At 35.8% G+C, this 27,566-nt stretch overlaps 1 protein-coding gene across 1 annotated transcript; it reads right to left on the reverse strand.

Annotated features, from left to right (window-relative positions):
- Positions 1-224: 224 nt before the first annotated feature.
- On the reverse strand, positions 225-27,566 carry LOC113237236 (laccase-1-like). The gene is made up of 5 exons (XM_026473596.1): positions 27,234-27,566; positions 26,717-26,816; positions 25,522-26,594; positions 9,723-9,899; positions 225-946 (listed from the first exon to the last, which is right to left on the reverse strand). Exons 1-5 carry the CDS (start codon positions 27,376-27,378, stop codon positions 576-578), a joined length of 1,866 nt encoding a protein of 621 aa, XP_026329381.1. The 5' UTR covers positions 27,379-27,566; the 3' UTR covers positions 225-575.

Raw genomic sequence — 27,566 nt, forward strand, 5'->3', positions numbered from 1 at the left:
AGAAATTAACAGTAGCATAGTAATCAGTGACTTGTTCAATTATAAACGCTTTCACTATTTTTTGGTCAGTCAGACTGCGGCTCTCGTTTTTTTGTGGACATAGAATGTAGATACAGTACCTATTCGGTAGCGTCTTTCGTATTAATTGACTGTTTTTTATTGTTACATAGAGAAGTTTGCTTGAAGTGGATTAAGTGTTATAAATATACAAGCATTTACTGTGGTATTAGTAATTAGAAGATTTTTATCACCCAACTTTTCAGCTGAAAAGTACGTGAACAGAAAGCTTGACTAATGTCAACATTTCAACATTAAACGTATCAAAACAAAATTGCTCCTTAAATCAAAACATGTATTTACCTTACTTAATATAACATTTACTAATGTAATGAACCAAGTATCACGCCGTTATATGACGACAATATTCTTCTATATTAATCCTTTGTCCTTTTAATGGCAATACTTACCGCAATCTTACACACAATTATATCACAAACATCGAGTCCAATACAATAAATTAAATTGAGCAACTTAAAACACAACTTGGTAACATTCCCAAGCAAATCATCACAATTTTATATCAAAAAGTATTCTGGACCTACATAGGAACCACATTTTGGAAAATCTGAGGGAGGCGGTACAAAGTCACTGTCTTCTCCTACTTTTAATACAAAATCAAGACCTCTAGTCCAGTGCGATGACCTTTCATCCCTCATCATCCAATATCCTGGATTATCAGCCTTGAATCTCAAAGCTACGGCTCCGAACTTAGGTATGGCTATAGTGTCTTTAATTACAGGATTGATTAGGTTTTTAGAAGGGAATAATTTGCCTTCCTCGTTCATCTTCACGATATCTTCTTTTTCTAAACTGCTGTTCAACTCTCTGATGCCAACGACGTGGAAACTGTATCCATGAAGGTGGAAGATGTGGTCCGATTCTCCACCTGTGACAATAGTAAACATATGAATATAAAGAGGTATCATAACTAACATGAAGCTAGAAATGTAATTGTTATGAGAACCATATCGTTACACTGATTGATTAATTAAGAGCTTCTATAGTAAACATGTAAGCAGGAATGTTTGTAAAATACTAACAACCTTGCAGGACTATATTAGTCTTCTTAAGGTGGTTGCAAAGAGAATGAACATCCCAACCCTCAAGTACTGGAAGTCCATCCTTGTTCATGAAAATGAACACCGCATTCTATTAAGGTAATTGTAAGTACCTACTAACACTATATGAACATGTAACATTTGGTATGTCTGAAATAAATTCTTTCATTTCATTTCATTTTATTTCCTTTCATTACTGACGTCATAAACAACAACTTTTTGTTCTTTGACTTTTACAAACTATTAAGCTTAGACTTTTAAGTTTTTGTTATACTGACACTTTTTAAATACGTATTTGGTAGTAACATAGTAAGTCCAAACGTGCAAGCGTCGTCTCCGACAACCCTCCTGAATTTTGGATTGGACTGGTTATGCTCGAGCTTTCGTTACTGCACAGACTAATCGCCTTTTAAAGCGATCTAATTTAAAAATTATTTTTTTTAGTAAGTGAAATCTGATGTATTTTTAAAAGTCACATAACAAAAGTTGTTGTTTATGATATAGTTTATGAATATATATAAAATAGTCTTGCGGGGTTGTTAGTATTTTACAAATAACCCTGTATATGTGTACGCGTAACTTACTGATTATTATAATCTTTTTTATTAATAATAATTTATTTATTCTGTTCCATAGTGAATCTTAAATCTTAGTACAGACGCCAGCACATCAAGCTACACATTGACGTATCTTGTTAAGTTGCACTGGATGCGATTTTCGAACAAAAATGCGTAATCTGACACATAAAATATGGTGTATCATTTTTATTATGGAAGACTGCGGAACAAACTTTAAACCAAGAAACAAAACCCAAACCAAAACTCTGTGGTAAAGTTATAACTTCTACCAAAACAATTAAATTTAACATAAAAATCATTCCAACTTATTTATGAAAGGTTTCTTGTGTAATTTGTAATTTTATAACATTGCTTACATAGTTTCCTCGTTTATTAAATAAATAATCTTAGCTTTTCACATAGCCTTTACAGAATATAACATTAAATGGTGTCAAGCACGTACGTAACAAGTTACTAATTATACTACATACTTAATGCTATATGACGATGGTCTATTTATGGTCTATGTAAATGCTTCAAATGGCACACAATAGACGTGCGCTACATATTGTAGAAACACTATATAACTTTTGGAGTTTAATGACATGCTATGTGACACACAGGCACTTATTATACCCCCGCCAGGGAAGCGAGTTTAAATTGCTTTGTTTTATTTGCCTTATAAAATATCAATCGGTATTACGTAGTGCACCATGCCAATTATAGGTAATTAAGTACGAGTAAAAGAAACAATTTTTATTTTACCAATGTGTTTAACAATTAAAAATATATATGTATGGTGTTTAGCAGTAATAATTGTTTACGTCATATAGTCAACAATTAATAAATTAATAAAGATGTGTAGGTATAGTCCAATAAATAGGCATTCATTAATAAAGTGTTTTATAAAAAAAAAGATCTGAAACGTGTTTGTTGAATTCCATGTATTTGCCAAGTTTTATTGTAATCGGTTAACGGAAAGTGGGTGAAATCCAATAAACCGGATTCATACCCTAACTTGCCACTCTTAGAGGTGGAATATTTGGGACCACTACTCAGGTACCTAAGTTCCAATAAAAAAAGAATCTTCGAAATCGGTTCACAAATGTCGGAGTAATCGAATAATATACACACAAAAAAATATAGTTGTATTGAGAAACCCCACCTTTTTTGAACTCGGTTAAAAATAAATTAGTGATCCAAATATTCACTCCGCTAGAGTAAAGATCGCAGACTCAGCAAAATGCCAATGCTAATACTGGAAATCAATTATGCCTACAAAACAACTTAACTAGTAAAAATAAATCGGTTCGGCTCCAAGACGACCGCGACGTAATCCAGTATTAATTTCTTCTAATATCCGCCATTGTTGTATGTTTTATTAATACTTTGTAATATAAATATCGTGTTCCAACTAGTACTTTAATAACGTTTTGTCTTCAACAAAAGAACTACGAGTATTTTACGCAAACTTTTGCCACAGCGTTACAAGTGCCTTTACTATTAGATAACTCGTGTCAAACCGTGCTTTGTAATATTCAAGTCTGTGCAACATGAATACTCTATCTCATAGTTTCCCAAAATGGTCCCTACTACCCCCCAGGGCGCAGAAGAGTCACAGGGGGCGCGGTAGGGGCTTTGGACGCAATTGGGGAGCGTTGATGTTGTCCGGGAGCGCACAGACATATATCTAGATAGACGCCGCAAGTGTACGTACTTCGCGTGCCCACAGTAAGTGTAATTCACTAACTTGCAGCTGCTACTTCAGAACGCTCTCGACCGTTATCGTAAATAAACACCAGTCGAAAACGCGAAAAATACACAATTGTACCATTATAAACTGCAAAAGCACCATAACTATGGGTAAACGGGTAAACAAGGACGTTTCCTTCCACGGACAAGTGATTTTGTAATCAGAAGAAGCATAATTTATTTTAAAAACAATTATTTTACTTTTGTGTGAATTTCGAGAAAACAAATACTTATGCAACCGAGTGTTCGCCTCGGTTGTATTTGTAATACATTGCGGCTCTTACTTGGTGCGATATATTTGTGATGCTTTGTTAATACACCATGAATATCGAACGAACGCACTTTGTATAATGTAAAATTGTAAAAATTGTAAAATTTAACATTTAGTGATGTAGTTAGATGTTTAGTAGGCAACACTATTCTCGATTCTGATCGATTTTGAATACAATGTGACGAAAATTATTATGACCTTGGCAATATTAATATTCTATAACTCTTTTGTTATAACGTTTAGTAACGTTTCGTCTTTTTTTTTCAGTTTTGTAGTATCGATTATCGGTAGTATCTGTAATTTCGATAATTTTTGCAGCACGTTGCCTCGAATGTCCGAATATAGAGAGCAAATAATTACATACGTCGCCGGATATGTAGTACAAGTAATACAAAAAATACACAATGCAAAAAATTAACAGTGCGCTGTCTTTACAAAAACCTGGAGTTGGTCATACGTATAAGTTCGTTGCTTTCGAGGACGAAGGTGGTCTAGTTTATCCCACCTAAGATGCTATTCAAATATGCAGAGTAGCAAAGTTAGAAATCCGAGAAATAATAAACAAATCACAAAAATTTCACACGAGGCCGTCATTAAGTAAACCTCTTCTGATTAATAAGATTTTACCATATTTTGTCAGCAGTAACATTTTAATTTGTCTTGCCATTCATCAATTTGATCAATTACCAACAGAAAACAATCTAGTAAAATTAATTAAGGCATTCGCAAGTTTACGTGCGTTTTCATTATTTAAGTTAATCGATAAGATCTTCTATTACAAAAAGATGTTATATAATAAACTTATTTTATTGGAATGATAATAATTTTAATATTTGAAGTCGATTAAAAATTAAAGTCCTAATTTTTTTAAGTAATCAACTTTTTTTTAAACAAATATAATAAAGGACTTAACTATCTTATTCTAGTATTTTTCTACTATATTAATATTAAGACTACTTGTAATCAACAAATACTTGAACAAAAATTATTTTATTTAGAATCGATTAATTAAATGGAATACGTGTATTTACGCGTATTCCGTCCAATCAATCGATTTAGAGCGAGGGGGAGAAATTTTCTTGTGACTTTTTGTGTTAAGTTAATAATACAAAAAATACATAGTTACTTAACTTCTTACGCACAAAGCGAAGTCTAATGACCCTCAAAACTTGTGTAAAGACCGTATGAATAGTACTAACCAGTCTAATGGCAAGATTAAGGCAATCAAGCGGCAACCTCGCACTATTATGACGTAATTCTGACACGCAAAGCATTTTCTATTGCAAACCTTGCGATCTGTTTTCTTACTAGAACTTCGACTTGGTTGTAATCGTATGCTCTGAGAATGTATCCCATTTCTTAAAGTTGTAACTTGGCTGTAATTTAATACAATGCTTGTAAGTTATATTCAATAGATTTATTTGCCCATCATCCACCAAAGCGGGGCATTAAAGAGCTATATTTCAGCAACCAATACCTAGTACCCATTTCTTTCGTAATAATAATAATGCACCAAATAATCGCACTAACCACCTGGTCTCAGACTAGAAAGTTCCCTGTACTATGACCACCAGAACACCCACACCAGAAACAATATAAAAAAGTTTCCTCGATTGGTCTTACCGATTATCGGACCCAGGACAGGAGCCCATAGTGCGAACCGCTACCGACGTTGTTACCGAGGTACTCCACATTACCACAATCATTTAAACATATCAAGTTCTTATGCTTTTGCGATTGCTATACATTCAAAGTGAAAAATGGTCACCACTGAATGGTCATTAAGCAGTGACCATGAGTCCTGTAAAGAGCCCGAAACTTTGGTTTGTTTGAAATAAATCCCAGATTTAGATTCTATAAAGCAGTTATGGCTTAAGACATTTATTTCTCAAAACAGTATACAAAAATTCACTTACAATGAGAAATACGAGACAAGCTTACAAAAATAACGAACATCGGAACCATTACATAAATATATCAGAACATATTCAAATTTACACAATGCTATTGTGTAAATGTGAATATGTTCTATTATAGTTACATTTCCGAAATTTAAAATATAAAATTTTATATAATATAATTAATATAGTAACAATCACAGATAGTAACAATGATGTGTATATGAACACATACCTACCCATATAACGCGTTGCGCTTCCTAAAAGACAACCACTATTCGATAACGAGCATCTTGCGAAGACGATTGTTTTATTTAAATATATCTCATGGAAACAATCTAAAAGTGCCAAATGGACCACTCCTTTGGTTTTATTTTTCAACTAAATCAACATGTATATCTAATACCACTACCAACTGAAATTGTAACTCTTAATTACAATTCTTACAATCTTAGAAAGTTCCTTTGAAAATTATTATGAGCCATTCGAAGATTATGATTGCACCTCGTTGCATGGCATTAGCTTTATAATAAATCTATGTCCTAGATGCATGTATGCCCGTTTGAGTATGTGCGATTGCATTCATTTTCTTTGTCTAGTGCGGGCGTAAGTCACATTAAGTCACGTATTGCGTTTCACTCTAAAGATGCAAATCGTGCAGCAATAAAATATGCGTGTCATCTATCATTATATCAGTTTTCTCTAGCACTAGCACAAGCTTTAGTTTGAGAAGTGTCAATCAATACTAGAATAAGTATTAAAATATCTTCCTACAGCCGTCAAGTTCGCATTACGTAATTCTAGAGAATTTGCAAAGTCCGTACATGGTCTGGTCAATGTAAATGCTATTAGAAAAGGCAAACTTCCTACAATAAAAAACTTAAACTTCGTGCTTCGGCAAAGTCACCATACTAACAATCGTAAGTACCACTCGTACTTTATGGTAGGTTTCTTTACATAAACTAGCCATTTCCTTGCGATTGTGAAATATGGCTTAGAATTTACGCAAAAACACCTTTCTTATTTGGCAATGCATATTGACAATATATCTAAAAAACTTTCCGTCGGAATAGAGTATTAGGAAAACAAGTGTCGTTTCCAGCTTTCTAAGCAAGCTGTTAACTTTGAAGTCGTAAACGCAGAGAAATAAAGCTGCGAACTTAATAATATAATTATTATGACAGCAAAAATAGTGTTGTAAATGGAAAATACTTGTTAATCTATGGACCTATCGAGTTCTTAGGCTTTTGTCATTGATATGCATTTGAAATGAAACTAATACGTACACCGTACACGTCGCCACAGCTGATGGCAAGCGATGTGACCTGTACAGGGCCCGAAACGTTGGTTTGTTTGAAAAAACTAATTTACGCAATTTAAATCCGGAAAAATAGTATTATTTCCAATAACCTATTAACTATCAAATATCACTTCTGATTGTACTCAATCTGGATTCCTTGTTGTAAATTCTAAAATTCGGACTTAAAATAGTCCTTACAATTTCTTCAGATGTTTTACATAAAATGCCTTTTTAATTATTTTTTTCATTCCTATATAAGGCACTAATAAAGTATATCATAAATACATTGAAATCTAGCCAAATAGAAGACTAATACGTAATTTACATTTCACTTAATCTAATAAATAAACATGGCCATGTCATGAGCTAATGTATTTCTAGCCCACTGTTTATTCATGTACTAATGAGAACCATTAGCGAAATGCCTTCCGACTTGATTGACAACAAATAATACAACCTAAACGGTAAACTTCAAAGACCACTATTAGCAACAATTTGTTCTCTATTATGGATTATACTACTTGTAGAGGATGTTTAAATTATAAACAAAGTACCTCCAATCTTACTAATTTCGTTCCGTTCATGGACAGTAACAGCGTTTACTAAAATTAACTATCAGAATATGATAGTACAGGATGTCCCTGTTTCGCTATATGGATCTTAAAAAAATAAACCTACGAACCTTACAGCGCGATTTCCTAGTGCTTTCTTTGGAGTTGCCGCTTACTACTTCTCCATGGAGACATTTCAACGACATACTGACAAAATTGTATGATTTACGTTGAACATTTTATATTGAATCAATATAAGCACCACGGCGTAAAGAAAAGTAGTGACTTTTGTACGCAGCACTGTATAAACAGATCTAAGAAAACCCACTTACGTCAAAATAGCAAAATAACAAACGTTATAAAGTTCGACGACATCAGTCGCCTAACGGTTTACTTTGTGGGTGTTGGATGCGGCGGCCCCAGGTTCAATTCCGGGTAGGACCAATTTGGAAATGACTTTTTCTAAACTGGTTCTGGTAATTAATAGATTCAGGTCTTACTTTGCAGAAGTCCATGTTAACAAAAAATAATGTGCTACTCCACGAACGCGGTGAAGCTTAAATCGTGTAAAGTTGAATATTTTTTCACGCAGTTTATTTTCCCGTCCTCTCTCCGCATAATATTAATAAAATAAATGACACAAGCATTACATTACAAACATAATTACAGTCACAGTCACCACCACCAGAAATATACCCGACATTGTGTTTCACTTCTCTAGGCATCCTCAGGGGTTGTTGATTGTATATTGCTGGACGCTCGGCCGAAGAATAAACTTGCTCTTTTTTTGACACTGACACTTTGCAGTTGGCCGCAGATAGCCCTGACTGCGCCAACGGGTGAAAAACGAGCTGAAGGCTCTTAACCCATAATTGTTCATAGATCAACGTCTATTGTTGTACTTAATTATTTCCATCTGTACTAGAACACTCAGACGTAGTCCTTTTTCGCAAAAATTTAAGATTTCATAATCATCTAGTAAACTATGATTTGTTTCTAATAAATGTTAAGCGAAATTGGACCTACTGGTTGCTAATGCCTAAACGAAGAAACATTCTCTTTATATGTAATTGTAAAGTTACGCCCTGATTAACCTATATTTACACTGTTTCACGTGTCACAGGTGAGCTTTAAACTCCCGACTTCTTTCCACTTTCCACACCTTCTTTGCCATTGCGAACTCTAGAGCGCAAAGTGTTATTTGTCTTAAAAGCAACATTTATGTTATTAAATTTCAAAATTTTATAATTTTTTTTCTGACATTTGGCCAACATAAGTAATATTTTTTTTATACTTATTTATTTAGGAACTTTTATACAATGTATATATTCCAGTTCCATCGTACCCTAAAGTATAGCTTACACGTCTGGGCGGCGCTATTGATTCAACAAATAGTAATAGTCTTTATGCCTGTTTCGAGTGGCGCTTGCTTAATATAGAATTTATAGCACCTAAGGATGTTCAGTTGATCTGCAGGTCTCTCATCAACGCCGCCCTCTGTTGTTCGTACTGGACACAGTCCACTAACAAATGATATGCACATTCCATAAATAATGCTTGCTTTATATTTATTAATAGGCTGTGAAAGGACTGCAGCATACATTATTATGTTGTTGACTATCCGCCTCTGTTTCTTGCGAACTAAACTGTTAATCAATGTTTTACTATAACCATTAGAAAGTGCAATCTGATATATAATATTATAATAATAAAAATTAAAAATAAAACATTAAAAACAAAATTTTAAAAATTATCTCTAAATTATGTTCTCTATAGAGAGGTATTGTCAACAACCTTTGTATGCCTATAACAATTAAAAGCAGCCATTTTATGCTGCCTGTAGGGCTAGCACGATAAGACGCGACTAAACTGAGAGCGACATAAAGCGCGACATACCGCTATTCTTGCATAGAGATCGCGCGTTATGTCGCTCTCGCTCAAGTCGCGTCCCGTCGTGCAAGCCCTACTGGGGTGACAAGAAAAAATCGGGATAACTGTATCAATATGCGTAGGCTTAATGTAAATTTTGAAATCATGTCTTAGTACAAGGAATTCCCTAGTTTGAGACCAGGCCATTGGTGTGATTGTCTGTCACAAAAAGTAACTAAGAATACCTACACATAAACTATAATATATTATACTACATATAAATCTTTACCATTTTAATTTCTCGTTTTCAAATATTTGTTATTATTGGAGTAATCGAGATCCAAGAAAATCGTTACCGATTTTCTATTCAAAGCACTATTCATTCACATAGAGAGTTTACTCTTACCTTGATCAAACATAATAAGCTCCACAGTAGAACCTAGAGGAATTTTCTTGATGTGGACACATTCCTCACCATGACCAGGCTCAGAGCATAACGAATCTGGAGTGATATCAGCTCCTTGCGTGAGTAACGGTGAAGCAGGGTACGTGAAGCGATTTCCGTCCGTTTGGCCCCAACTTTCTGTATGGACAAGAAGACAATAGCGTCAGTATTAAATACAATAAAGTATAAATATAAATAATTGTGTTATTCATGTATTTTTACGTTTATTGTGATGCATAATTTTATTCGCACAACATAAATATTTTTAGATAAATTAAACACAAATATAAATAATCATTATATTAGAACCATATACCATAGAAGAGCTAGCTAGACGATCAGTATCGGTTGCATCATTCAAACTCGATGTTCAAACGCAAATTGAAACAGCACATCTTATTGAACTTTAAAGTTCAAGAAGAAGTCAGTAACATAAATATAAACTAATAGTTTGTGTAGATTATTTTAAAAGCGAATGTCTGGCTTATGCTGACGACGTTAAAATTTTCAGACGTATACATGATACAGCGGACTGTCAGCTTCTTCAGGGTGATATAGACAAAATTGTAGATTGGTGCGACCTGAACCTCATGACACTTAATACGAAAAAATGTCAAATTATTACTTTTACCAAGAAAAAACATCCAATTTTATTTAACTATAAAATAAAGGGATTAATTATAGAACGTGTTACAAAAATAAGAGACCTTGAAGTAATCTTCGATTCGTATCTATGGTTTAGGCCCCACTACGATTACATATGCCGCAAAGCAAACAGACAATTGTCTTTCATTTTCCGGAATGCCAGACACTTCATAAATCCCAAGTCTTGGATAATTTTGTACACCTCTTTGGTTAGAAGCGTTCTCGAATACTGTTCACCAGTTTGGAAACCAATATATAGTGTGCACACGGATCGTATTGAGGCAATTCAACGTCGTTTTCTGAGAGTCCTAAGTAGCAGGTGTGGTTTGAGGCGTCGATTGCCAGAATACAATGACAGACTGCAATAGTTTGGCCTACTAAGCCTGGAAAATAGGATGTGGTTGTCCGACCTATGTTGTCTCCACAAAATAGTAGGTGGTTTTTTTGACACTTATCTCCTTGAACAAATTAATATTAAAGTTCCTTGTAAATATATGCGTATACCACAGCTTTTTCCACTGCCACTCACTACTAATAATGTTGCAAAAAATAATCCTATTATAAGAATGTGTCGTTGCAATAATGAAATATGTGCTGAGCACGTTATATTTAATTGTCATATTGTAACTTTCAAATCAAAATTACTTACTCATATGTGACCATAATTATTAGTTTCATTAATTTTTGTTTTAGTTTTTTTTTGTTATCTTATTATTCTATCTATTTGTCTTTATTGTAAAATCCGCTAGACATAGTTTAATATTTTATTAGTTAAATATAATATGTACGTAAGTATATTTCCGCTATTCGTAACATTATCTTTTTTGTTTACCGAACGCTGTGTATAGTTGTAATTGAGTATCAGTGTTACAGTGCTGTTCTAGAATATTTTTGTATTATGCTGTATCTGATGTCTGTAACTGTTCCAATAAAATAAAATTAAAAAAAATTATAATTATATTATATTGTGTATGTACGTATTTATCATCACATCAAGCTACACATTAACGTATCTTGCTCCGTTGCACTGGAGGCGATTTTCGAACAAAAATGTATAGTCTGGTGTGCCGTTGTCCGTATGTAAAGTTTAAAATGTACGTGTACCCATATTTCAGTCATATTTATTTTGTCATCATCATCATTTATATTTATCATTTAATTTTTTATAAATTTATTATACAAGGCTCGCTGACTTTCTTTATTCACCACGGCCAGTATTGGCTGGAAGAAATCTCTTCTAGAGATGAACTCACCTTTGTATAGGGCCTTCGTAACTTGTATCACATAATGTGTTTTATTCGTCGTCTTTTCTTTTAACTGCCTCCGTGACCGAACAGTTACCATGTTGAACTGCCACGCAGAGGTCCCGGGTTCAATACCCGGGCCGAGAGAAATATTTGTATAACTTATATTTATTTCTCTCGTGATTTTGGATGTAATTTGTGGTTGTCTTGTAAAAACGATTTATTATTATTATCATAAACTACGCCCAAATGTAATCATTAAAATTTGCATGCTGAAATGAATAGCGCCAACAATAAGCATTATTTAGTTATATAGTTCTTATTTAGTTTAGTTATATAATTACCAAATTCAAACTGAACGGAAGAAAGATTATTTTGTTTCATTCGAGCAATTCATCAATCATTGTTGTAAGTTCCTACTAAATATCGATCGAAAATACTCATACGGTAACAACAGTGGCAGAACTGGGTAGACATAGCAACACCGTTCTACTTTCGCCTCACAAGCTTTAATGAAATAAAGCGGCCTATTATAAATACTTTGCTGCGTCATTATTTTTAAAACGACGCTTTTTCTTTTGTACAGTAAGAAATGGGTTTTGAGTAAAAATTTTCTATCCTCCTGACCAACGTTTCCATTACATCTATTCACTTTTATAAACCAATACGAAATATCTTCACGTTATCCTAAACCATGATTAATGTACAGTCAACAGCACGTCAAACTAGACATTGACGTATCTTGTTCCGTCGCACTGGAGGCGATTTTCGAACAAAAATGTGTAGTCTGATGCGCTGTTGTCCGTACAATATAGAGAAAACACGGACTTGTAGGGTTTTTTTAAAATAGAGAACTACGAATGCAAAAATTCGACTTTAATACGTGACTTATCTGTTAAGTGTCGGCTTCTGTGAGCCACGCTCTGGATCTTATCTGGTGCAACAGTTTTGCATTGTTGATTTTTTAAGTAATGAAGCCTTTTGCTGAGTTATATTTGTGTCTACCTGAAGAAGCCTACGTTGCGGATTGACATTTGTTTCACAACTAATTCTTAGTCTTTAAGAAATATGTCGTGAACCTTCAATTAAAGTAGAATTTTTGTGATATGACCATAGCATAACAGGTAGTCTCGGAAATAAGGAGACAGAATTCTTCTCAATTCAAATAGTTATGGTTTTCAAACCTTAAAGAAAAATTGCATTAATTCAATACTTTGTAGAAGTGAGAGTTAGTTATACGTTCTAATGTCGATATGATTCTAAAACAATATAAGGAAATTGAAAAAGGAACATAATTTTACGGAAATATATATAACTTCGGCTAGGATTACGGAACATAAATAGCTAGTGTAGCTGGAATTAAGTGCCAAGCCATAGGCAAACAGGCTTAATGGATTTTTTTACCCTAAAACACTTACTAGACGTGGAGTAGAAAAGGTTGCCGAAAAGATTTCTACAAAATGATTTTTTTTGGTATAAAATTGAGTATTTTTTAAACAAAGTAACGTTTTGGACTCTGTACAGGTCGTATGGCTCACGGCTAAACGTCCACCACGCAGAGGTCCCGGAATCGATTCCCGGGCCGGGAGAAATATTTGTGTGGTCTACATTTATTTCTCTTGTCAGTTGGGATGCAATTTGTGGTTGTGTGTATCCACGGCACCCGCGATACAGGGTTTCCCTAGTACGGGGCTACGAGTGTGTGCGTGTGTGTGTTATATGTAAAGATTTATAAATAAATTATATAAATTTTAAAAACTGTTAATTCTGAATAGTGCAGCTCCGCTCAGGGCTTTAAATTGCAAAGATATGAGGGACACTGGTGCGCCCGTCACCCCGAGACATAAGTTGACAAGTCCCATGTGCCTGTAGTTAAGTAGTACCAGCACTTTTAAACCGGAACGCAGTAACGCTCACGTTTCTGCTTAGCAGCAGAAATAGTTAAGGTGGCAGTATTCCCTGACCGAACGCTTTTACAAGGAGCTCTACTGCTACTATATTATTCATTTCCGAGGGTTCAACGCATTTTGATATTATGTTTAGATAATATATAAAAAATGTTTCATTCTCTTCATACACGCACTTCATAGCAAGGAGAATGTATTATGCATACTAGCCCGTCATGAAAACATCCCTTACGCATGTAGGTAACGTTACAGAACATTTGGAGACTACAAAGATAAAGTGCCTTTTCGACCGTCGTGGCGTTGAAAGATTTTAAAACAAAATACATAACATGTTAAAATTATTTTACTTTAATACGAGACTCTTTCTAGTTATCTAAACATACATATTTTGTCTCTGTACTTCTGTAAGAAACTTTATGCAATCCTACATTGCTCCAGTTTTAGTGCTAAGTTGTTAATAATAACAACCGTCAAAAAGCGTGCAAGTCGTGCGCCTGGTGTTAAGCAACACACCTGTACATAACAGTTGCAGTGCCATTCAGAGCTTTAAATCGCAAAGATCTTAAGGGCATTAAAATAGTCACTAATATTTTTTTTTTATAATTAGTCCAACAATAGTTCCAAAGTAAAGAGGAGGATGTTCAGAGAAAGACTTTAAGACCAAATGTTTAGAGACAAAAGCTTTCATGTCCCCATAAAAATTTTTGTTGTATTTTGAAAGACGGAACCTCACTCAACGGTGTAAACGTAATTCCTTTTTGTGTGCTCCCTTTTCGTTATATGGTCCAAAACAATTTATTTTATTTGTTTTTCTTTTCATTTCTGTTTTTACGTAAATAGTGAAATGTCTTCGCATCATATTTCATGACAAAAGGTGCTTAAATGTGCAAATAATAGAATCTCACTTTACACCTTAAAAGTAAAAAAGCTAGAAAGTACCTTCTTCAAAGCCGATATTTATTTGTCAATAGCAGCAATCAATGAACTAGAAGAGAATTATTCCTGAACGCTAATGATAACTATTCCCCAGGGATTAAATTGGCAGCTATTGGACATAAATTATATTTACAAATGAGAAAATACGATAGCAGCTCTTATACAAATTGCTAATTGTTGCCGAGTCAGGCTAGTAGGTATGCAAAAAACTTCCTCCTTGAAGAGAATCACACAATTCTTTATACGTTTTCTAAACAAAACATCAAAATGCATGAAACCCTCGGAAATAAAAGGCTAGGCCTAGTTCCCACTATGCCGGAACGGTGAATTTGCCGGGAAACCGGCGTTCGGAGGCGTTCACATTAAGCCGGATCTCTCGAGAAAAACGGAGACTAAAGTCCTCACTCCAGTCCAATTCAGACCCCTGCGTACGATACACGACCAAATTGTGGTGGTGTCTTAGAAGCCTTAATAGAGTAGAGAGATATCATTGGGAATATCATTAAAAATACAAAATACAAAGATATCGTTAAAAAGATATCCTATGTTACGGGAAAGATTTTTAATTGGCCAACTGAGAAGTGACGAGTTAAAATTCTTCATTACTTTCGAATGACAGCATCCTCTATTGATGATTTATTAGGAAGACATTCGTTGTCATTCACATTATCCGGTCCGGGCGTTCTGCCGGTGGTCCGCAGTGACAAACGCTCCGGCAACAATGTCGAGCTCGGCATTCGTGCTGGGTCCGGCGTAATGTGAAGAGGTTCATATAAATTGTGCAGCCACTAGCCTTTCCGGCAGTTTTACCGACCCGGCAAATTCGGCGTAGTGAGAACTAGGCCTTTGTTATATGTTATGTTTCAACACAACCAATCTTCTATGGTTAGCCAAAAAATGTTTTTATGAATTTAACCTTGGTATACCTATGTATGTTACGACGATAATTTTGTTTATATGTGTAAACATAACTAGAAGTGAATTCCTGAACGCTAACAAGAACTATTCCCAAGGGATTATAATTGGACAGCTATTGGACTTACTATATTTACGCATGAGTAACAAACGATAGCAGCTTGTTAAGTATGGACAACGCACAGAAACCGCTGTGTTGTAATCACCCAATTATTGCGACTTTCGGCACGAGGCGCCATCGCAGCACAACGTGATGGACCAGTTGCAGCACGGGGCGCCGATGCAGCGGAACGTGACGACAGCACAAGCCAAGAAACCGGACGTGTGCCATTGTCACTTTTGATTCTGACATAGATCATTAGACACATAATTTTAGTTTAATAATTTTATTGTAATTTTTATTTTAAATTAAATTTATTTCAAAGACAGTTGCATTGCTTGCTTGCTAGCGTGTATACAAATTGCATCATATAAACGTAATACAAAATTACCTATCAATATAAATACGTTCAATTTTTGGACGAGGAATAGAGATAAAAAAATGTAGACAATTGTGTAGATTAATCTTTCAAGCGTTCAAGCATGAAAGTAGAATTAATGCAGTAGAAATGAGAACTTTGAGGGTTATGGCTGGAATGACTCGGATGGATAAATTACGGAACAGTGTGATAAGAGAGCGTTGCGGCGTGGAAGAAGATATAGTGACAAAGATACAGAAAGGGATGCTTAGATGGTTCGGACATGGCGTGGAAGAAGATATAGTGACAAAGATAGAGAAAGGGATGCTTAGATGGTTCAGACATGTAGAGAGAATGAATGAAAGAAGAGTGACGAAACAGATTTATAAGGCGAGTGTGAGCGGGCAAGTTGATATGGGCCGACCAAGGAGAACTTATCATGACCAAATTGAGGCCATCCTAAAGAAGGGCCAGGTCAAGAGTAGGTACCCTTAACCGACGAGCGTGTATGAAAGCATTGATGCGTGTTGATGAGGCGAAAGATGTGTGTCAGGACCGTAGCAAGTGGAAGACTGTTGTCTCTGCCTACCCCGATGGGGAAAAGGCGTGAAGTATATGTATGTATGTATGTAAAACGTTCAAAAAGGACCAGGGTTATGTATGAGATCGTGAGTGAGACGTTCTAAAACCTTTTGTTATTGTTGAACCGTGTCCGACGGTAGGCTATCTCACGAGCCATAAAATCGGGCTGTTAACAAAAGAGAGTTTGCTACAAAATTTAAATAATGAATATCTTAAAATTGATATTGTATGTTATTAAAAAAATAAGCAAAATGTCGATTAAAACTAGAAAGGGAGCAAAGTATCTCTAATAATAAATAGAATAAGGTTAGAATTAGTGTAACTGCCTGCGTGGCCGAACGGTTACCATACCGGACTGCCACGCAGAGGTCCTGAGTTCGATTCTCGAGCCGGTATAACACGTACAGTAGTAGCTGGTAGTAGGTAAATATACAATATACATGACAAAACAAAGTTTCTCTATTACGTGACTATAATTGGCGTACATAAATATTATTATAGTAAAAATAATTGTACACCGAAACATGTTATATCACACATCTTTGAATTTTGTAATAGTAAGTCAAATTGTCTATTTTTATGAATTCGTAATTCACTGACGACACACATTGACGTACTTTAAAGTAAGCGTAGTATGTATCAATCAAATATTTAACAGCAGAAACGAATATGAAATCGGTTGGAAATAGTTATATGGGTAAACTAAACATTGTAAAACATTCTTTTTTTCATTCATTTTTTTCTGGAATTTTTTAATATTGACCTACGACGGAATGATCCAGTTGACATGCCTAAAATACCATAAAAATGTAGTAGACATTTTTGTTCACTATGACAAAATAGAAATAGCAGTAAAAATTATCGTTCAGTATTTTTTAGTTGTTCCTAAAGAGAGCGGAGAGCCCTCGCCGTAAGAGCAAACATGCTTGTATAATAATAATATGGATGTAATATTCCGAAATAAATTATTTGAAATTGAATTTTTAGCACTGCAAACGGCTACAAGCTTTAGAAATATAAAATGGCTACTAGCAAATTATAGTAACTATTTCTTTTTAATTTTCTTCAATTATAGTAATAATCTCTTAATAGACATGAAACGACGTAACAGCCACCCATTTACACACAATATAATACAACATTAAATATTAAGTTGATGTGTAGATACTTGATACATATCAGTATCTACACATCAACTAAAAATATATGTAGTTAATGTTCATGTACTACATATATTTTAACTGTTGTTCCTACATGGAAACAACAGAAAATATAATTTAAAAAAAAAGTTAGAGTGACGAAAATAAATTAAATAATAATAATAAATAACGCACACACTCAACATAGCCCCGCACTAGGGAAACCCTGTGTCGCGGGTACCATGGACACACACATAGACAACCACAAATTACACCCAAACTCACGAGAGAAATAAATGTAAGCCATACAAACATTTCTCCCGGCCCGGGAATCGAACCTGGGACCTCTGCGTGGCAGTCCGGCATGGTAACCGTTCGGCCACGGAGGCAGTTTCAGAGCAGGAGCAGAAAATAGGTGGGAACTAATGAAATTGACAAACTATGAACTATACAAGCGCCAGAATAAACACCAAATTACGAACCCGTTTTTATATTATAAAACCGAAACAACAACCAGAAACAAAAGGTATACTAATAGTTACATAAAATTACAGTTTGCAAGCCGTTGCGCACACGCATTGAATGCGACGCAAAACAGCAATCATAATCAGTCATTATTTGTGGTTGGGGCGGACGTGGTTGCCGACTGATTGCTCACTTTCTTCTACTTTACAGCACTAGATATGGCGTGATATTAAATACTTATCTCCTAAGTATAGTTAGATGGCGTTTTAATAAGTGGCTACTTCACTGTTAAAAGTGCAACGCTTTTAAGACTATTAATATACATATATTTCGGTGAGTGTGCCATGAGCTCCGTCAGCTCATCCCGCCCGCCCCCTTTTACCATCGGACAACCAGACGTACGGCGGGATATCGTCCTTACTTGGTCGATATTCCCTTCAGGCGTACAAAGCACTTTTCATCATCTTTTATTATGCACACAGCCCAGTAATGGAATTCCCTGGCTGTGACTGTGTTTCCGAATTCATACAACCCGAGTATCTTTAAGGTGCGACGGAATAGGCATCTTCTGATCGAGCTCGTTCCTTGCTCCAAAGCTAGGTAGTAGTCAAGAGCAAGTCCATTTAATTAGAAAAAATTATAATAACTCAGCGCGATTTCCTAAGTCGGCTAATTATCAAAGACTAGGCCATTATACTGCTTTTCTTATCATAACTACCTAAACAATATTTTTAGCGAAATTGAGTTAGTAACATAAGTAATTATATGGGCTTTTCGAAATGAGATCTACAATCTCCTTTAATAGTTTTTTTTTATTTGTTATTTATTCCAAGTTTTATTCTTAATCAAAATTAGCATAGTTGACATTTTTTATTAGCATTAAAACTTGCCGAATTGCAAATGCGTTAGTTATGACAAAAAGGCCAGAATAAATTATCAATATTTTCTTACAAATAAAAACCCAAGAGAAATTTACTCGGCATCACAAAAATGAGCAATTATAACAGTCTTGCCAAGGGCACGATAAAAACTGTACCCTTCAACATAAAAGCATGAAATTTAACTTCTCAAAGCCCCTCTTTAACGACCGGATTTTTCCACGTGAAAACACTTATGTTTCTAAATAGGCTATATTTTGAACCGTAAAGTGATTAAGTACGGTGCTCGTGGGAATTTTTTATGATTGCCAACCCTGATAAAAGGCAGACTTGTTTCAAAATAATAGCGAACTACTGACATATAGACGGTCGTTGGAGCTCCGCAAAGTATATGCTATAGCACACGCAGGTTACGTAATGCTTATGCTGCCTCGAGACAGGTTCGTAGGTATATTACATTTGTCTATGTATAAGTAGGTATGCCTCTGCATTACACATGTATAAGTAGAAATATGTGTCATTACAATTGTATGTTTATACAAAAAATATATGAAAAACAATGGTAAAAACATGTCAAGAAAATTTTGTAAATTAAAAAAGAAGGTAGGACTTAAAGTTTACAAAGTAGATTTATTTCATTTACTATGAAATATGTATAGTTTTGATGCCTGTAATACGTATGTTTTGTTTGTCTTCTAACTCATGCATGAATGCCGCGTGAATCATCTAAAGCAGGTAACAGCTTAAAAAAATATTAAGTTTAGATCGTCTCAATTAAGCTTAATAAGCAGATTGAAACTTGTACAAAGTACATTTAAATTACGTTCAAAAATATTTATAATAAGAAAATTGCAAAATTATTGCTAACGTGGGCGAACCGTCGAGGTCGTGAATGAGTCTATCTGAAGTTTTCCTAATAACACCCCAATTAAAAGTCGACTAATTAGTACCTCAAACTAACAAAGACTTCAATTGTGATGTGTATCTAATTATTTTTGACATTCCTAAATTAATATAATATGGCTTCATACAATTGGTATTAAAACGATACCCTTTTTCGCTATTTACACGCTGTTATTTATACACAGTAACTTTTTTATAGCACTAAGTGACGAGACGAACAGAGCGAATGACAATGAAATGCCATTAATTTATTAATGTTATTAAAAATATTAATGCATTACATAAATTTTACTTTTAAATAAAAACATTAAAAAATGTAGGTTATACCTGTGAATTTATTAATTTAGCCTGTGAGTTAATTTACCGTGTCTCTACTTAGGTAATTACGTCTTTTTTTTTTATAGAAAACAAGTGCGCATTTGACCTCCATCTCACCTGATGGAAAATGCCTATTCACTCTCGCCTTGAAAATATCCAAATTATAGCGTTCGAGGAACAAGTCTCCAGGCAGGGAATTCCACTCCCTAGCCGCTCGCCATACAAATGTGGAAGCGAAATGCTTCGTGCGAATCCGAGGAATATCTACAATATAGGGCCGCCCACGTGTAGTCTCCCGATGATGGAAAGGGGAAGGCGGAATAAAATTATGCAATTCCATCGCACACTCTCCGTGATATATCCTGTGGAATACCGATAAGCTGGCACGTCTACGTCGGTGTTCAAGGCTCTGCAGCTTCGCCTCTACTAGTTCCGAGTCACCTATTATAAGCCTCTTAGCACGCTTGTCTATTGAATTCAAGGTGGACAGTTGGTATTTAGCAGTGCCATCTCATAAGTGGCAGCAGTACTCCATACACGACCGGACTTGTGCTTGGTACAGCTAAAGCAACTGTTCTGGTGTGAAGTATCGCCTCACCTTGAAAAAGATACCAAGCTTCTTGGTTGCATTCTTGGCCATGGATTCAATGTAACTGCCGAAGTTCAGATTGGACGACAGGTCCATTCCAAGTAGGTGAAGACGGTGGGCTATCGGTATGGATATACCACGAAAAGTCGGAGTCAGGTGAAAGGGACTCCGTTTAGTGGAGAAAAGACACGCGTGCGTTTTGGTAAATTTGACAAGATTGGCATCGCCCTAATCGGAAACTCCCTTAAGTATCAAATTCAAACGACTAACCATGGACTCTCGACAAGACTGAATTTCCTCTCCACTGACCCTTGCATTGGTCAAGTACCTGTCCACAACTGCATACCCAAAAGTACCTGGAATCAACATATCGTTTATATGCAGCAGAAAGAGGGTTGCTTCTAAGACCACTCGAATCGAATGTTCACTCAAGAAATCCGAAATCCAATTCCAAAGGTCAGTCGGAAGCCCATAAGAGGGAAGCTTGCTTAAAAGACTTGCGTGCCAGACCCTAGCTGTCAAAGGCCTTAGAAATGTCTAAAGATACTGCAATGGCTTCGCCATGCTCTTCAATACCCTCGCTCCATAAGTGAGAGGCATACACAAGAAGATCCACAGTAGATCGCCCTCTTTGGAATCCGTACTGGCGATTACTGAGGAGATCGCTGTCTTCAAGGTACGACAGGAGACGGTTGTTAAGTACACGTTCCATAGTCTTGCACAGTATGGAAGTGACTGAGATAGGTCTATAGATGACAGGGTGAGCTCTGCTTCCTTTTTTAGGCACTGGTTGCACATTTGGAAACTTCCACGACCTGGGAACTACACCAGTCTCAAGCGAGAGGCGATACAGGCGTGTGAGAATAGGAGACAACTCAGGCGCACAGTTACGCAGGACTAGTGGTGGAAATCCATCTGGCCCGCTAGCTTTATGCACGTATAGACTTCGCAGAGCTCTGAGTACCTCTTTTTGGCGTATGCGAACTGACGCCATATCCAGTCTGAGGTAAAGAAGGTGGTAGTTATCCTGCGGCATCCAGACGCGAACTGTCTGCAAAGAGTGAGACGAAGAGATTCGCCTTCTCTTCCGCAGTATGGGCCAGCGAGCCGTCTGGCCTCAGCAGAGATGGTAATACGTAAGTTATTAAAATTAGTACAGAATAGACATTTATATAGATACAAACAAGATATTAATAATACTTAGACAAACAAAACAAAATAGAAAGAATTAAAAACCAAAACAAGAAACACAAACAAGAAAAAAACAACATAAAGTAAAGCAAAACAGACAAAACGCAATAAACAAAATATAACGACTACACATTCGTACTGTCATTTGGGCCTCTTACAGCTTATGCCACAGCCATAACTGGACTGTGGCGCTGGTTTTCAATGAGCCCTAAGCCAAATATTAATTAATTTCTATCTAATATAACACAAGAATAAATAATCAACAGACGATATATACCGCTTTCTTTTATAAAATACTTAAGTACTGCAAACCTATTTGGCTAAACAACACATAAAAATATTTATTTGGGTAGGTGTGATTTATATTACTCGGCAACGGCCTTTTGTGTGTTAAATTTATATATATGTTCCACACCAAAAAAAATTGCGCACTTTTTTCAGGCTTTCAGTATAATTTGTCGTTTGAAAATGTTCGCAAGTAGATATAATTTGTGTCGTTTGTTTGAAAGCGGTGTATTTTTTGCGCGTTAGCGCGTGCGGCGTTACCAGCACGACGTGTTTTGCGAAGAGGCCCTTCACAATACGTGTATTTTATTTTATTTAATGTAGAGATAAGTCGTCTGATCGATTGACCTTCGAAAGAGTAGACTCAGATGTTTATTTTAAGCCTATTTTATTTGAAGTATACGGTTTTAAGTTACGTGCAATTTTTTGGTTTATATTAAATCATCATCATCATCTTCAACAACCCATTTATACGTCCCACTGTTGGATTCGGGTCTCCTTTCAAGCGAAAGTTTAGGCCCAGGCCATAGTCCGCCTCGCTGGGCCAATGCGGGTTGGGGTTTCACACATTCTCCGAGGGTTGTCAGCCTTCTCCGACGTGCAGGTTTCATCACGATGTTTTTCTTCACCGGTAAATTCTAATGGCTCATGGTAAATTTCAAATTAAATTTCTCACACGAAGTACACGAAGTTTCCCACAGTCTCTACTAGAGACGCGACAGGTCAAACCATTAGACTACCACGGTTTTTTATTTTAAGTATTACGTAGGATTATTATTGCAAATTACATATAACTTATAATAATAATAATAACTCATAGCGCCGCACTAGGGAGATCCTGCATCGCGGGTGCCATGGACACACAAATTACACCCAAACTCACGTGCGAAATAAATGTAGGCCATACAAACATTTCACCCGGCCCGGGAATCGATCGTGCGACCTCTGCGTGGCAGACCAGAATGGTAACCGTACGGCCATGGAAGGCAGTTTGTATAAATATAATTATGAAATCGAATAGAGGAAATATATACAGACGCCATTTTCTATACTAATTCAATGAATATAATTTATATGAATTAATAGTTAAATTTTCAGGTAATTAAAAAAACACGAACATCTTTCGTCTTAAAGATTCCGAGGTCACCCATCAAATTTTCTTTTACTTACTAACCTATAATAACGTAGGTACTCATTTTACAATCACACCTTGTGAAAAATAGGCCACATAATAGTAATAATGTTATGGAAACACATCGATGTGTTTCCATTACATTATTATTCAATAAAATTATTGAATGAAGTTTTGAATCTATATTATAACAAATTTCTCGATGTTTTAGACATCCTCTCACGATTATTTATTGAATCAAAAATATTCGACTACATGAATATCAATATCATCATATCGAGTATTGCAATAATTCTCGAAGCAGTAGATTGACCCGCTGCAGTCTAATAAAATAAAGACTCGACCTTGGTAGCTGTCCCGCATTATGTAATGGATGAATAAACATTGCCAAAGTCTTCTTTGTGAGTAAGCTTTCGCACGGTATATAACATATGTATAGTACAGCTACAACAATCGCTACCCCAAATTACGGCGTCTAAATCCTCTTAGCTCCATCTATTGAATTCGACACGCGTAGCTATTTGGCTTTGCATGGCAAATACACTGTGTAGATACACCCATTAAGTCCTACATACGTATACAGGATTACAATAGCAGTAAATCTGCTTAGTTAAACCCGTATAACTTAATTTATTTCATAGGTAATTTACTACCTAACACGGTATACAAAATTGTACCAAATAGGAAATCAGTATTTATCGAAACATAACTAAGTATTAGAAAGTTTTAAATGTTCGTCCCTAAGTTTAAAATATCGAAGAGAAAAATTACATCAAATGCTTGGTACATTAAATTCGTTAAATTGTAGTGCTGTTGAATTATTAGTATAAAGTTGAGTCTACTGCGCCGTGACCGCTCGCGCTTGGTTTTATGTCGATGCGTCATGCGCTTTTATCTTCTTAAGTCTATACTTACAGGTTCACCTATTCATACGAAATGATACTCTTTGAAAAATGATTGAATTTGTAGAATGAAAAAATTTGATGAATGAAGTTGCTTTCATTATGTTTATTCTCTCTATCCGTCTCTCTGTAATATTTCTATTTATTAATAGAAAGGCTTATAGAGCTAACATTATTTTGCTCATTTCTTTACATATGAATGATGACCGTGTGGAACATCAAGCTCGACTTTTTTTATGATACCAAGTAACGGGACGAACATGTCGTGCACCTGATGGCAAGTGACACGCCTGTCCATAACAGTTGCAGTGCTTACTGAGTTTTAAATCACAAATATCTGAGGGGCACTGCCGCTGTGCCCGTCACCCTGAGACTTAAGTTGACAAGTCCCGTGTGGCTGTAATTTCACCAACTAAGAGTGCTGCCCTTCAAAACCGAAACGCAGTAATTATATTTTTACATTACTGCTTGGCGGCAGAAATAGGTAAGGCAGTACTTCCCTGGGCGGACTCTTACACAAGGAGCTCTACTGCTACTTAAAACATTTTGGACTTTCGAAAGTACTTATCGCAAACGGTAGGTATAAACTTGTAACGTGCTCTTGTCCCTCTACCTGTCTATTCATCTCAATTTTTAAAGGAAAGAATCATTTTTTACAATCAATAGCCAGAAATGACCTCCGATTAACAACAAAACCGAATTAAACTTCTATGCATTATCCAATGTTAAATTATTAGTCAACTCTCTTCAATGCTTCGTCGTTTAAAAATTGACATGGATATGAAATATTAATAGATAACATAAAATGTTATTATTTTCGTTTCGAGATACATTTTTGGCAATTTAACTTCGTAATTAATTTTTTAGAGGAAAACATAAATCGCCTCCTAAAATACACTCTTGTTCTTAAATTTCCATGTTAAACCGTGTGCAAAGCCTTACTTACTCGTTTGTATGCACAATTTCAGTGGTTTTGTTTACGACAAAACATGCCTTTTGAATAAAGGCATTAATATTTTAAATTGTTAACAAGTAAAAAATATATTTTTGGCACTTTTAATAACATAAATTTACGGAAATAGTACTTACACAACCATCAAGTCGTAAATGTTTTAACAATGATTAATTGGCAGTGGTTTGGCAAGAATGTTAATGCAATTTCCGTGTGTCGTTACCGACGGCAATAGAAACATGAAAACATGCTGAAATTTGTCTAAAACGTAGACATCGGTTATTTACTTTCGTTTGTTTCCTTCTGTGACGGTACTTACCAACTCGTTTGGCCGTAATCTGTCTGGTAGAGTAATTAAAAGGCACATAAACTGTCTTGTCCACGGAACCGGCGAGTTCGGGCGAAAGTTTACTTGCAGCGCACACTTTGTCCAAACACAACACATTGTCGGAGGCACATCGACCATTAAACACTGTCGAAAACTCTCTGTACACAGTAGCACTGTCACTATCTTTAAGCAACACTTTGCTGTCTTTGGTGCCGTAGATTAATTCCGCCTCACCTTCCAACTCCTCTTGACATGATTCATCCGCCACAACTTTCATCTTATACACACCTGGCGTTCTCTTAGCTTCCAAAATAAAATCCGCACGTTCCCCTCGCCCGAGTACAATGGACGCGACATTTTCTGTGGTTATTATATGCCCATCCAATGCGACTAATTCCAGTAAATGTTGCTCAATTGAAAATTTAATAGGACAACTTTTTGTGCCCCCACCGTAAACCAAGCGAAATCTGAATCTTTTTCCAAATTTGATTTGAAATTTTGTCAATGGTGCATCAGGTGACTCAACTGTCTTGCCTTTTCCGTTGATAAGCAGGGATTCCGCGTTGAGAACGTTCGACATCATTCCAGCTAAAGGTCCCATAGAATGGCCCCATTCCGACACGAATATTGTGTGCTCAGTAGCATCAACATCATACATTTTTTTAACAGGATCCAGTCTACGCGATTGCCGAACAATAAAGGCTCCTGCCAGACCGTCAGCTGCATCAGCTGCAGAATGTGCGTGATACATATGCGTACCGGCTTCTGAAGCTCGGAACTTATATTGGAATGTTGTATACGCCGGCTGTGGGCACTGAGTGAACATGGGAGTGCCATCCATAAAAGGAGTTTCCTTTTGCGGCTGACCTCGCCAGTGTATTGATAGAGCGTGCGCCGGAGCCCTGTGTACCACATCTACTACCACGATGTCGTTTTGACAGACGTGGAATGCAGGAGCTGGAAGTTCTCTATTTGCTGACAAGACTCCTCTTTCTCTACCATCGGCTGATATACACATTGGCGGACAAACTCCCCCTTCTTTTTCAGTACAACTGCCACACGTCCTGAAAGCATACACAAATTTATTTCAACAGATCTGGTCTTAGTTTTACTAATTGTATAACAAATAAAGATTTATAATATAACGCTATAGTATATAGTATATATACTTAGTAAAACCACTTACTTGCTAAGCGTTTTGTAAACCTCAACGACTAATTTAACTCGACAGATCATGGGCCAATCCAACTCGTGGCATTCTCGATCGCAGTTCTCAAAATATTCCTCTGCAAATGTTAATGTTTTATGATTAACAAATGTTACTCTTAATAACAAAATAATTATAACGATCGATACCATAATAACAATGCGGAATAACAAGTAAGAGTCTTTTTGCATAAAAATTCGGTGGTCACCGTGCGAGCGCCATGCCCTTTCAAGTTAAATTGTGCAGCTCTACGAACACCGCGAAATTGTGTTTTCCAAGCTGATAACTTGTTCACCTTGAACTCATAGACTCAACATTCTAAATAATACAGTTACTTATATAAGAAGTACTTTTCTACAGTTTATCAAATAGTATATATAGTAATATAGCCAAATGGCATAATAAAAGGAACACATATAAGTAACAACTTTAAAAGGGCTATGGAGCCGGTAAGCAAAGAAACTCGGTATTATAGTAAACATAAAACATTTTTTACCTGGCATTGGCGTATAATAAACCACCACTATAACACCGATAAGAATTACAAATATCACTAATATTCTCTGCAAAGACATGAGCATATAATTAGGTTTCTGTAATTCAGCACTGGGCGCATCCTTTAGTTTCTTTTCAAGTTCCATCACTGCAGATTTGTTTCTCAGGTCGGTAAAATTTACGCACTGTTTTATTTTTGTGTTGAAGTATAGTCAATTACATGTTGGTGACAGGTTTTTAAAAAGTTACGAAGAGTGAAATTAGCAATTTTTACGTTTGAATATGGCGATCGAGTGGCGCTAAGCGCGACTGCGCGAGTCTACCAGCGAGTGGC

Source organism: Hyposmocoma kahamanoa, unplaced genomic scaffold (genome assembly GCF_003589595.1).
Source record: "Hyposmocoma kahamanoa isolate Upper Pololo Valley unplaced genomic scaffold, ASM358959v1 93, whole genome shotgun sequence".
Taxonomy (NCBI): Eukaryota; Metazoa; Arthropoda; class Insecta; order Lepidoptera; family Cosmopterigidae; genus Hyposmocoma; species Hyposmocoma kahamanoa.